We start from the raw sequence: 13516 nt of genomic DNA on the forward strand, positions 1-13516 counted from the left end.
CCAGCAGATTGGAGATCTACACCTCCGCCCATAGAGAGCCTCATAAGGTGCCATACCGATAGTGGTCTGATAGCTGTTGTTGTATGCAAATTCTGCTAGACTCAGATATTTGCACCAACTTCCTTTGAAATCTAGGGCACATGCTCGGAGCATATCTTCGAGTACCTGATTTACCCGCTCCGTCTGTCCATCGGTCTGAGGATGGAAGGTTGTGCTAAACTTCAACTTCGTGCCCAAAGCTGACTGTACACACTCCCAGAAGTGTCATGTGAATCTGCTATCTCTGTCTGATATAATGGTTCGTGGGACTCCATGTAATCTAACGATCTCCTTGAGATACAACTGAGCTAGCTGTTCCATGGAGTAGGATATCCTGATAGCTAAGAAGTGGGCTGATTTGGTCAATCTGTCGACTATTACCCAGATGGTATCAAAACCATTCGTGGTTCTGGGTAATCCCACTATAAAATCTATAGAAATGTCTTCCCACTTCCATCCTGGTATCTGTATGGGCTGCAAAACTCCCCCTGGTCTCTGATGTTCTGCCTTAACCCTCTGACAGGTTAGGCAGGTGCTGACATATCGAGTGACGTATCTCTTCATCCCAGGCCACCAAAAATGTTTCTTCAAGTCCTAGTACATTTTGGTGGAGCCAGGATGCATCGCATAGGGAGTCTTGTGAGCCTCATCTAAAACCTTCTTTTTGAGTTCCTCCTGATCTGGAACACATAGCCTGTCACTAAAATACAACACCCCGCTATCTGATATTCTGAACTCTCCACCTTCTGATTCTGCTAAGCCTTGCTTGATCCTCTGAATTTCAGGATCCTGCTCCTGAGCTGTCTGGATGTCACCAAGCAAGGTAGACTCTAATGTCATAGTAGAGAGCTGTCCGACCATGAGTTCGAGACCAAAATCTGTGATCTCTTTCTGTAGGGGTGGTGACATGGCTGCTAGAGATAATAAGGCAGCACTGGACTTTCTGCTAAGGGCGTCTGCTACCCTATTTGCTTTTCCTGGGTGGTAGAGGATATCTATGTCGTAGTCTTTGACCAGTTCTAGCCATCTGCGATGTCGCATATTCAGATCCTTCTGAGTGAAGAAGTACTTCAGACTCTGATGATCTGTATACACTCTGCACTGAGCTCCATACAAGTAATGTCCCCAAATCTTGAGAGCGAACACCACTGCTGCAAGCTCAAGGTCATGAGTAGGATAGTTCTTCTCATAATCCTTGAGTTGTCTGGAGGCATAGGCGATCACCTTGCCATCTTGCATCAGCACTGCTCCTAGTCCCAACTTCGAGGCATCACTATATATGTCAAAGCTATCTGCGTTCTCTGGTAGCGTCAGAATAGGTGCACTGGTCAATCTCCTTTTCAGCTCGCTGAAACTGTTCTCACAGTCCTCTGTCCACTGAAATTTTCTATTCTTTCTGGTAAGAGCTGTTAGTGGGGAGGCTATTCTGGAGAAGTCCTCTACGAATTTCCTGTAGTAACCTGCTAATCCCAGAAAGCTTCTGATCTCACTGGCGTTCTTGGGTCTTTCCCAGTTGCTCACAGCTTCTATCTTACTGGGGTCTACCATGATACCATCCTTTTGTTAGAGTGTATACTAAAAGCCTAGCTTTTGTAAACATTTATTTGCTAAAATAAAAGAATCATATTGGTCAATATCTGTATTTATTTATTAAATGTAATTGTTCAATTAATTTATATAGTAGACAACATGAAGTGTGGTGTCACACTTAGAAGATCATGTTATCAGTTCTTTATAAATTATAAACAGTTGCTCGCGACTAAGATAGAAAGGAACAAACTATCAGTATAGTCGTAGTGTAATTAAGTATTAGTTTATCTTAACTAATAAATTATACTGATACACTTTAAGTGTATTGAGTAGGATCATTTAGGTAAGTTCTTTTTGTACTGACTTAGTAAAAGAACTAAACCTTAGTTATTATGGAAGTGTGTGCTCTTAATCCTAATATAATAACAAGCACATATATTTAATATTTATTTCTTTGATTTATCAAAGGGTGAGGTTTATCTCGATAAATCAATATGCCCGATAAGTTGGGAAATGATATTACTTATAGTGTGTGTTGTTGATTATAAAAGGAATCTGTGTCCTAGTTATCTAGGTTGAGAATGTCCCCAAGAGGAGCTCATAAGGATTGCCATGTTAAACCCTGCAGGTGGACTTAGTCCGACATGACAATAAAGTTGAGTGGTACTACTCTTGGAGCTAGATATTAATTAAGTGAGTTGTCAGTAACTTAATTAGTGGACATTCATAATCTTTAACACAGGGAGACTAACACACTCATGATAAGAAGGAGCCCATAATGTAATTTGGGATTGGTGCGGTAGTGCGGTAATAACTCTTTAGTGGAATGAGTTGTTATCGATGAACTTGAGTTGTGTGTTCGGGGCGAACACGGGATACTCAAGCTCATCGGAAGGCCAAAACCAATTTCTCCTCTAGGTCCCTGTCATAGCCTCATTATAGCCTCAAGTCCATCCAAATGTAAGGCTCTTCTTGGTGTCCAAGAAGGGGGCCGGACCATTGCTTGGTGACCAAGCAATGGCCGGCCACATCCTCTTATAGGGGCCGACCCTATAGCTTGGTGACCAAGCTTGTAGGGGCCGGCCAAGATTAATTTAAATAGCAGGGGTGTTTTGAATTTTTAAAATCTTCTCTTTGTAGAAAACTATAAGTTTTAAAAGAGAGATTTTAATTTTTAAAACTTTCCTAATTTGAATTTGGCCACATGTTTTAATAGAGAGTTTTAAAAGTTTTAAAACTTTCCTTTTTTAACCATCCTCATGGTTTAAGAAAAAAAGGAGATAAGTTTTAAAATTAAAATTTTCTATCATCATGTTAAAAAAGGAAATTTTATAAGAGAGTTTTTAAATTTTAAAACATGGTTTTAATTTTAGAAACTTTCCTTTTTTAACTCCTACTTTAGGAAAGAGAGCTTGTAAAATTTTATAAGAGTTTATCTTGTAAAATTTTATATAAAAATATTTTTCCTTGCCTTTTAATGTGGCCGGCCACCTTGCTTGGTGCCCAAGCAAGGGCCGGCCAATAGGATTCAATCCCAATCCTAAAACAAATAGGATTGATCTCAACCATTGATTGATGATTAATTCAATCAAGAGGAAGGAAAAAGGAAAATAAAAAGGGAAAAGGAAAATTATTAAAATCTTTCCTTATTTGCCTTGGGCAAGTAATATAAAAGAAGGGGTAAGGGGGGCTTCAGGGGAGACAACTCTTATTCCATTGCTTGGGTGATCTCTTGGTGGCCGGCCCTCTCCCTTCTCTTCTCCCTTTGCTCTCTTTTCTATTAGAGGTGGTGGTGGCCGAATATTGCAAGGAGGAGAAGGACTCTTTTGGGTGGTGTTCATCTTGGAGGTTCGTCGCCCACACAACGTCCAAGGCGAGGCGAGGAATATGGCAGAAGATCTCGAGGTCATTAGCATACAAAGAGAAGGTATAATTAGCAATTGTTTTCCGCATCATGCTAGTTTTTCTCTTTGTAAGAATTCTAAATACAAGAGGCAATTAGATCTAGTTTTTCGAAATAGTTTTTCGAGTTTGTGTTTTCTTCTTTTTCGAACTTGTGTTTTGATTGTTCTTTTTGGTTGACCTAGAGTTATTTAAGGAAATAAATATTAGCTTTCCTTAAAAGGCTTTGCCTAGGCGGTGGTGGTTGCTCCCATATCCAAGAAGGCCATGTGCCTCGCCATGCACTCCTGGAAGCCGGTTTTGGAAATTAATATTTATGGAATTAATAATCTAGGTAGGTTTGAATCAATAGTGTTAAGTTCCGCTTGCGATTCAAATCTAAACCATTAAGAACAGATAAGTTAAATTTGGAATCAATGATGTTAAATTCCGTCTGCGATTACTAATTTAATTTCTAAAGAACACAATAGGTTATTTAAGGAAAGGTTCGACACTTGTACAAAAATTTTTGTACAGTGGAACCGGTACGTTTTCCTAGGATTAACCAACAATTGGTATCAGAGCTAGGGTTTGCCTCTGTGTATTTTTAGATTTCAAATAGGTTATGCACATGTCATGCATAATTTAGGCAGGAAAATAGTTGGATGTGCTAACTCTTTGGTTGCAGGCTCCAACTATTATGGCTTATTGTTATTATGTGTGATTGGACCCTTGGACATGTCAAGGGCATTATTTGTGTGCATGATTGTATGTATAAAATACAGCAGGAGCTGTATTATATTTTAGAATTTTATTTTTCGATATAGATTACATGTACATTCCCTCGAGGAATATAGGATCGATATATGTAAAATTCTTTTCTTGTCGCGAATCGGATTCTTGCGAGGCGTGGTGCTTTTGGAGGACCAGAGACGCAGCGGAATAAGAAGCAAGATAGATGTGACAACTCAACCCAATGGCGGTGGCTTAAGATGGCAGCAGCTAGGGTTGGAGCATACTAAAGACAGTGATGGAAAATGCCATAATAGTTGGAAAATTAATTTCCAAATTTATTTATTTTATTTACTGTGATGTTTATGTGCATGTGATGTATGCTAGCATAGGTTAAAATCCTCAATTTTAAATAACTAAGTGGGAGAGGGATTTTAATAAATTCCACGGGCTCCATTACTAGTTTGTAAGTGATGCAATAAGCTTGAGTGTTGGCTCTGAGTGCCTCTCTCCACAACGGATGGGCTTGTTGTGGATCACTAGATCAAACTTCCTTTATGGATGGTTATAGGAAATTATTTAGGAGCGTGTGATCTTCTCCAACTGAAGGGGCACAATCCTATTTAATGGACTAAGTATCAAGTAATGGTATACACTTAGACGCATTCAATAGTATCCTCCCCAATGGAGTCACTGCTATTGTTTTGTGTGACCAAAAGAAAATCAACTATTAATTTTATTTGTCATAAAGTTAGCATGACAAGATAATAAAATTAGTGGGTTACTCCCTCCTCTTACAAATGTTGAATTTGTATATGTCCACACTAACGTGGCATGCAATATTCATGGTGTTTTGAGGTGTTGGTAAATTTAAATAGTATTGTTTGAGGAATCAATATTATTCTAAATTTAGAGTCTTGACCAAAATTTATTTTGTGATTCTTAGGATGACTTTCAACCCACTGGCCATTATATTGAAAGAGAACAAACTTACTGGTCCCAACTATATAGATTGGAAAAGGAACCTAGACATTGTTCTTACTGCCGAGAGATATAAGTTTGTACTGACTGAGGTTTGCCCTGATGCACCTGACGATGACTCTACCCCAGAGGAGATTGAGTATCATAGGAAATGGGTAAAAGCTGATGAGATGGTGCGGTGTTACATTTTGGCATCTATGTCAAATGTATTGCAACATCAGCATCAAGATTTACCAACAGCTTATGATATAATGAACAATCTCAAAGAACTCTTTGGGCACCAGAGTCGGACTGCTAGGCAAGAGGCAATGAGGAAGTTAATGACAGCCACCATGTCTGAGGGGACACCCGTAAGGGATCATATCCTCAAAATGATGGCTTATCTGAATGAAATACAAGTCCTTGGAGGAGAAATCGATGGAGAAACCCAGGTCGATATAATTCTCCAAACACTACCCAGAAGTTTTGAGCAGTTCCGCCTGAACTATAACATGAACAAAAGAGAGTATACATTGGCGGAACTTCTGACAGAACTACAGGCAGCCGAAGGAATATTTCGTCAAAGTTCTCAGATTCACTATGATGAAAATGGTTCGACTTCTAAGCTGAAAGGCAAGAAGAAGAAGAAACAAGTCTTTTCAGCGAAGAAGGTGAATAAACCTCAGAGTACAGGACAGAAAGATGGAATGAAGAAGCCGAAGGGCAAGTGCTTCATCTGCAAGCAGTCTGGACATTGGAAAGCGGACTGTCCTCGTAGGAACCAGAACAATAAAGTTATATCTCATACTCTAGTAGTTGAAACATGTTTAGCGGTGTTATCTACCAGCACCTGGTGTGTAGATACAGGTGCCACTGATCATGTCTGCAATTCTCTGCAGGGGTTCCAGGAAACCCGACGACTAACTGAAGGAGAGATTACCGTCTACATGGGCAATGCTACTAAGGTGGCAGCTGTTGCAGTGGGAGACGTCTACTTATCTTTTGATAGGAATAGAAATTTGATTTTAAGAAATTGTCTTTATGTACCCAGTTTTAGAAAGAATTTAATTTCAGTTTCTAAACTGTATTTAGATGGATATTCAGTCTCTTTTAGTAACAATGTCGTTATAAAGAGAAATAAGGTGATTATCTGTTCTGGTGCATTGGTTGGCAATTTATACACTTTAAATCCAATTTCTCCCACAAAGCAAAATATGGAAATTAATAACACATCTTCTAACTCTAATAAGAGGAAAGAACCTTCGGAAATGAACCAAACATATCTTTGGCATCTAAGGCTTAGACATATTAACTTAAGTAGGATTCAAAGGCTTGTAGCCGATGGACTCTTGGGTTCATTAGAGTTGGAAAACTTTCCAACATGCGAATCCTGCTTAGAAGGTAAAATGACCAAGAGACCTTTTAAGGCCAAGGGGTATAGAGCCAAAGATGCGTTAGAACTGGTTCATTCTGATTTATGTGGTCCTATGTCTATTCAGGCAAGAGGTGGTTATGAATACTTCGTCTCCTTTATAGATGATTATTCAAGATACGGATACATTTACCTGATGCGCCACAAGTCTGAATGCTTTAACAAGTTCAAAGAATATAGGGCTGATGTGGAGAAACGTCTTAGTAAAAGTATCAAGACACTACGGTCTGACCGTGGTGGCGAATACCTCTTTGGAGAGTTTAGGAATTACTTATCAGAAGTCGGGATTCAATCCCAATTGACTGCACCTGGTACACCCCAGCAGAATGATGTGGCAGAACGAAGGAATAGGACTCTTATGGAAATGGTTAGATCAATGATGAGTTATTCAGAATTACCAAATTCGTTTTGGGGATATGCTTTAGAAACAGCTGTGTACATTCTGAATATGGTACCTTCAAAAACAGTTCCTTCTACACCCATGGAATTATGGAATGGGCGTAAGCCTAGTCTGAATCATATCCGGATATGGGGTAGTCCAGCACATGTGCTGAAAGGAGATACTGACAAGTTGGAATCACGTACAGAAGTTTGTCTGTTTGTGGGATATCCAAAGGGAACGAAAGGTGGTTTGTTTTATAATCCTAAAAATCAGAAGATCATTGTTAGCACCAATGCTCGATTTTTAGAAGAAGATTATGTAATGAACCATAAGCCCATGAGTGAAATAGTTCTAGAAGAAATTAGAGAGGACACGTCAACTTCAGTACCAATAGTTCAAGATGAAGTACCACAAGAGACTGCAACACGTGTCACACATGATACACAACCACAGACGGTACCTCGTCGTAGTGGGAGGGTTGTGAGGCAACCTGAAGGAATCATGTTTTGGGAGAGCCTTTGGACTTTATCCCTGGTCAACATGAACCAAATCCCCAGACATATGATGAAGCACTCCAAGATTAAGATGCAGCATCTTGGCAAAAGGCAATGAATTCTGAAATAGAATCTATGTATTCTAATAAGGTCTGGGAGCTAGTAGAACCACCTGATGGTGTAAAAGCCGTTGGATGCAAGTGGATCTACAAAAGGAAAAGAGGGACAGATGGGAAGGTAGAAACCTTCAAAGCAAGGCTTGTTGCGAAAGGGTATACTCAAAAAGAGGGAATCGACTATGAGGAGACTTTTTCGCCGGTAGCCATGCTTAAGTCTATCCGGATACTCTTATCCATTGCTGCTCATATGGATTATGAGATTTGGCAAATGGATGTCAAGACTGCTTTCCTTAACGGAAGTCTTGAAGAAAACATCCATATGAAGCAACCAGAAGGGTTCATTGAAAAAGGCAAAGAGCATCTAGTATGCAAGCTTAATCGGTCCATTTACGGATTGAAGCAAGCTTCAAGATCTTGGAACATCCGGTTTAACGAAGTAATCCAGTCATATGGATTTATACAGTGTCCGGATGAGTCTTGTGTATACAAAAAGTGTAACGGAAACGTAGTGGTATTTCTTGTACTATACGTAGATGATATTTTGTTAATTGGCAACAATGTCAAGGTATTATCAGACGTAAGGGTATGGTTGTCCAAATAATTTGATATGAAGGACTTAGGAGAATGTGCACACATTCTTGGGATTAAAGTAATAAGGGATCGCAAGAAAAGAATGTTGTGTCTATCCCAAGCTTCATATATAGATACGATCCTTGCTCGTTTTAGCATGCAGAACTCTAAGAAAGGTTTTTTACCTTTCAGGCATGGAGTAGCCTTATCTAAAGAGATGTCTCCAAAGACGTCAAAGGAGATTGAGGACATGAAGGCAGTTCCATATGCATCGGCCGTAGGAAGCCTTATGTATGCAATGCTGTGTACGAGACCTTATATCTGTTTTGCCGTGGGCATGGTTAGCAGATATCAGAGTAACCCTGGACAAGGACATTGGACTGCTGTAAAGCATATATTAAAATACCTGAGAATGACTAGAGATTATATGCTAGTTTACCAAGCAGACGATTTGCTCCCTGTGGGTTACACGGATTCGGATTTCCAATCAGATAGGGATAATAGTAAGTCTACGTCAGGCTATGTGTTTACTCTAGGAGGTGGAGCCATTGCATGGAGGAGTGTTAAGCAGAAATGTGTCTCGGACTCGACCATGGAAGCTGAGTATGTGGCAGCCTCTGAGGCAGCCAAAGAAGCTGTATGGCTCAGGAACTTTCTAATGGATTTAGATGTGATTCCTGGTCTGCCCAAGATCATCACAATTTATTGGGATAATAGCGGTGCAGTTGCAAACTCGAAGAAAACACGAGCTCATAAGGCAAGTAAACACATAGAGCGCAAGTACCACCTGATACGAGACATCGTCAAGCGAGGAGAAGTTGTCGTCGCCAAGATTGCATCAGAAGATAACCTAGCAGATCCTTTCACAAAGGCCCTTCCGGCAAAAGCTTTTGATCGGCATGTGGAGGGGATGGGAATCAGATGTAAGGCAACAGATATGGCAGCTTAGTCTTTTAGTATAAGTGGGAGATTGTTAGAGTGTATACTAAAAGCCTAGCTTTTGTAAACATTTATTTGCTAAAATAAAAGAATCATATTGGTCAATATCTGCATTTATTTATTAAATGTAATTGTTCAATTAATTTATATAGTAGACAACATGAAGTGTGGTGTCACACTTAGAAGATCATGTTGTCAGTTCTTTATAAATTATAAACAGTTGCTCGCGACTAAGATAGAAAGGAACAAACTATCAGTATAGTCGTAGTGTAATTAAGTATTAGTTTATCTTAACTAATAAATTACACTGATACACTTTAAGTGTATTGAGTAGGATCATTTAGGTAAGTTCTTTTTGTACTGACTTAGTAAAAGAACTAAACCTTAGTTATTATGGAAGTGTGTGCTCTTAATCCTAATATAATAACAAGCACATATATTTAATATTTATTTCTTTGATTTATCAAAGGGTGAGGTTTAGCTCGATAAATCAATATGCCCGATAAGTTGGGAAATGATATTACTTATAGTGTGTGTTGTTGATTATAGAAGGAATCTGTATCCTAGTTATCTAGGTTGAGAATGTCCCCAAGAGGAGCTCATAAGGATTGCCATGTTAAACCCTGCAGGTGGACTTAGTCCGACATGACAATAAAGTTGAGTGGTACTACTCTTGGAGCTAGATATTAATTAAGTGAGTTGTCAGTAATTTACTTAATTAGTGGACATTCATAATCTTAAACACAGGGAGACTAACACACTCATGATATGAAGGAGCCATAATGTAATTTGGGATTGGTGCGGTAGTGCGGTAATAACTCTTTAGTGGAATGAGTTGTTATCGATGAACTTGAGTTGTGTGTTCGGGGCGAACACGGGATACTCAAGCTCATCGGAAGGCCAAAACCAATTTCTCCTCTAGATCCCTGTCGTAGCCTCATTATAGCCTCAAGTCCATCCAAATGAAAGACTCTTCTTGGTGTCCAAGAAGGGAGCCGGACCATTGCTTGGTGACCAAGCAATGGCCGGCCATATCCTCTTGAAGGGGTCGGCCCTATAGCTTGGTGACCAAGCTTGTAGGGGCCGGCCACAATAATTCAAAAAGGGAGGGTTGTTTTGAATTTTTAAAATCTTCTCTTTGTAGAAAACTATAAGTTTTAAAAGAGAGATTTTAATTTTTAAAACTTTCCTAATTTGAATTTGGCCACATGTTTTAATAGAGAGTTTTAAAAGTTTTAAAACTTTCCTTTTTTAACCATCCTCATGGTTTAAGAAAAAAAGGAGATAAGTTTTAAAATTAAAATTTTCTATCATCATGTTAAAAAAGGAAATTTTATAAGAGAGTTTTTAAACTTTAAAACATGGTTTTAATTTTAGAAACTTTCCTTTTTTAACTCCTACTTTAGGAAAGAGAGCTTTTAAAATTTTATAAGAGTTTATCTTGTAAAATTTTATATAAAAAATATTTTTTCCTTGCCTTTTAATGTGGCCGGCCACCTTGCTTGGTGCCCAAGCAAGGGCCGGCCAATAGGATTCAATCCCAATCCTAAAACAAATAGGATTGATCTCAACCATTGATTGATGATTAATTCAATCAAGAGGAAGGAAAAAGGAAAATAAAAAGGGAAAAGGAAAATTATTAAAATCTTTCCTTATTTGCCTTGGGCAAGTAATATAAAAGAAGGGGTAAGGGGGGCTTCAGGGGAGACAACTCTTATTCCATTGCTTGGGTGATCTCTTGGTGGCCGGCCCTCTCCCTTCTCTTCTCCCTTTGCTCTCTTTTCTATTAGAGGTGGTGGTGGCCGAATATTGCAAGGAGGAGAAGGACTCTTTTGGGTGGTGTTCATCTTGGAGGTTCGTCGCCCACACAACGTCCAAGGCGAGGCGAGGAATACGGCAGAAGATCTCGAGGTCATTAGCATACAAAGAGAAGGTATAATTAGCAATTGTTTTCCGCATCATGCTAGTTTTTCTCTTTGTAAGAATTCTAAATACAAGAGGCAATTAGATCTAGTTTTTCGAAATAGTTTTTCGAGTTTGTGTTTTCTTCTTTTTCGAACTTGTGTTTCGATTGTTCTTTTTGGTTGACCTAGAGTTATTTAAGGAAATAAATATTAGCTTTCCTTAAAAGGCTTTGCCTAGGCGGTGGTGGTTGCTCCCATATCCAAGAAGGCCATGTGCCTCGCCATGCAGTCCTGGAAGCCGGTTTTGGAAATTAATATTTATGGAATTAATAATCTAGGTAGGTTTGAATCAATAGTGTTAAGTTCCGCTTGCGATTCAAATCTAAACCATTAAGAACAGATAAGTTAAATTTGGAATCAATGATGTTAAGTTCCGTCTGCGATTCCTAATTTAATTTCTAAAGAACACAATAGGTTATTTAAGGAAAGGTTCGACACTTGTACAAAAATTTTTTTACAGTGGAACCGGTACATTTTCCTAGGATTAACCAACACCTTTTAGATGACGTGACCCAGGAAGGACACCTGATCTAGCCAAAATTCACATTTGGTGAACTTGGCGTACAGCTGATTCTGCTGAAGGGTCTGCAATACTGTTCTCAGATGCTCTGTATGTTCTTCCTGAGTTCTGGAATAGATAAGAATGTCATCGATGAACACGATAACGAACTTATCTAAATATTCCCTGAATACCCTGCTCATGAGGTCCATGAAAGTAGCTGGAGCATTTGTCACGCCAAATGGCATGACTACGAACTCGTAATGTCCGTATCTAGTCCTGAATGCTGTCTTGGGTATGTCCCCTTCTTTAACCTTCACCTGATGATAACCTGATCTGAGGTCTATCTTAGAGAACACTGCTGCTCCCTTTAGCTGATCAAACAGGTCATCTATTCTGGGAAGAGGATACCTGTTCTTGATCGTAACTTGGTTCAGTGCCCGGTAATCTATACACAAGTGCATGCTCCCGTCCTTCTTCTTCACGAACAATACAAGCGCTCCCCAAGGTGAGTGACTAGGGCGTATGAAGCCTTTGTCGAGCAGCTCCTGTAATTGTTCATGAAGTTCTTTCAGTTCTGCTGGGGCCATGCGGTCAGGTGCTTTGGAGATAAGATTTGTACCGGGAATGAGCTCTATCTCAAATTCGATCTCCCTGTCTGGTGCTAAGCCTGGTAACTCTTCAGGGAAGACCGCTGGGTAGTCACATATGACTCAGACCTCTACTAGCTGTTGGTCCTTGTCCTGACTGGTACTGACTACGTGTGCTAAGAACCCCGTACATCCTGAATCCATCAACCTCTGTGCCTTCATAGCTGAGAGAAACTTCTTGGCTTTTCTCCTCGGTTCTCCGACAAATTCGAACTGTGCTTCTGCTTCGGGTTGGAATATGATTCTCTGTTTACGGCACTCGATGGAAGCACCGTATCTGATCAAGAAGTCCATTCCAAAAATGGCATCGTAGTCAGTCATATTTAGCACGATCAGATCACAGAAGAGTTCTCTGTCTGCTATAATGACTGGCACTGCTCTGAGCCAGTGCGTGGATGCCATAATTTCTCCTGAAGGCAGTGTCGTCAGAAACTGACTATTGACTACCTCTGGAGGTATTGCTAACTTCTCGGCAAATGCCCTGGATATATATGAATGGGTTGCCCCAGTATCGAATAAGACAGTTGCTATTTGCTTAATCTGACCTGTAACAACTGTCGAGGCATTTGCTACGTCCTCTCTGGTGAGTGAGTAGATCCTCGCATTGGTCGTAGCTGGAGGGGCTTCTAATCTGCCCTGGCTGATATGTGGACCTTCTAAAGCGGCCTGCATCTGATGTAACTGAGCTGGCTGGCCTCCATACTGAATTGGCTGTGGCTGAGGAAGACTGATCTTGTTTGGACACTGCTTGGCCATATGCCCTTCCTGTCCGCATTCAAAGCATCCTCGTGTGCCCTTACGACAAACTCCAGGATGGAATTTCCCTCAAGTAGCACACTTTGGATAACTGGGCTGCTTGCTGGCTGGCCCTCCTTTTGGGTAACTTCCTGCTTGCGCTTGTTGCTGGAGTTCCCTTTCCAGTTGGAGCCATGGGAGCTGTGGCCCTACTGTTTCTGAGTGCCTGAGCCTCCCTGACCTTTAGCTTCTGAGAGGACTTGCTTCTGCTGCTTGATGCTATTCTGGTAATGCTCAGTGATTAGAGCACTGCTCACTAGCTCTTCTGTGGTTTGTGGCCTATGAACGCCACCAGCCACATTCATTGCTATTTCCGGCCTCAGCATCTTGAGCATCAACCGGATTCATTCCCTTTCTGTTCTGACTAGTTCAGGGCATAGACGAGTCAATCTATTGAATTTCTTCACGGCTTCCTCAACTGATAGGTTGCCCTGACGAAACTCAGTGAACTCGTCGTAGTGGCGGTTGGTGACCCGCATGTGAAAGAACTCCTCAAATAATTCTTCTCGAAGTCAGCCCATGTCATCTGG

At 40.3% G+C, this 13516-nt stretch overlaps 1 protein-coding gene across 1 annotated transcript; it reads right to left on the bottom strand.

Annotated features, from left to right (window-relative positions):
- Positions 1-1590, bottom strand: LOC122011703 (uncharacterized mitochondrial protein AtMg00860-like; the record flags this gene model as incomplete). The annotated part of the gene is made up of 2 exons (XM_042568071.1): positions 1-183; positions 1285-1590. Coding segments are annotated over 2 exons (489 nt in total), but the record flags the coding sequence as incomplete, so codon positions are not given.
- Between the last annotated feature and the right edge of the window lie 11926 nt (positions 1591-13516).

Source organism: Zingiber officinale, chromosome 8A (genome assembly GCF_018446385.1).
Source record: "Zingiber officinale cultivar Zhangliang chromosome 8A, Zo_v1.1, whole genome shotgun sequence".
In the NCBI taxonomy this organism is placed as follows: Eukaryota; Viridiplantae; Streptophyta; class Magnoliopsida; order Zingiberales; family Zingiberaceae; genus Zingiber; species Zingiber officinale.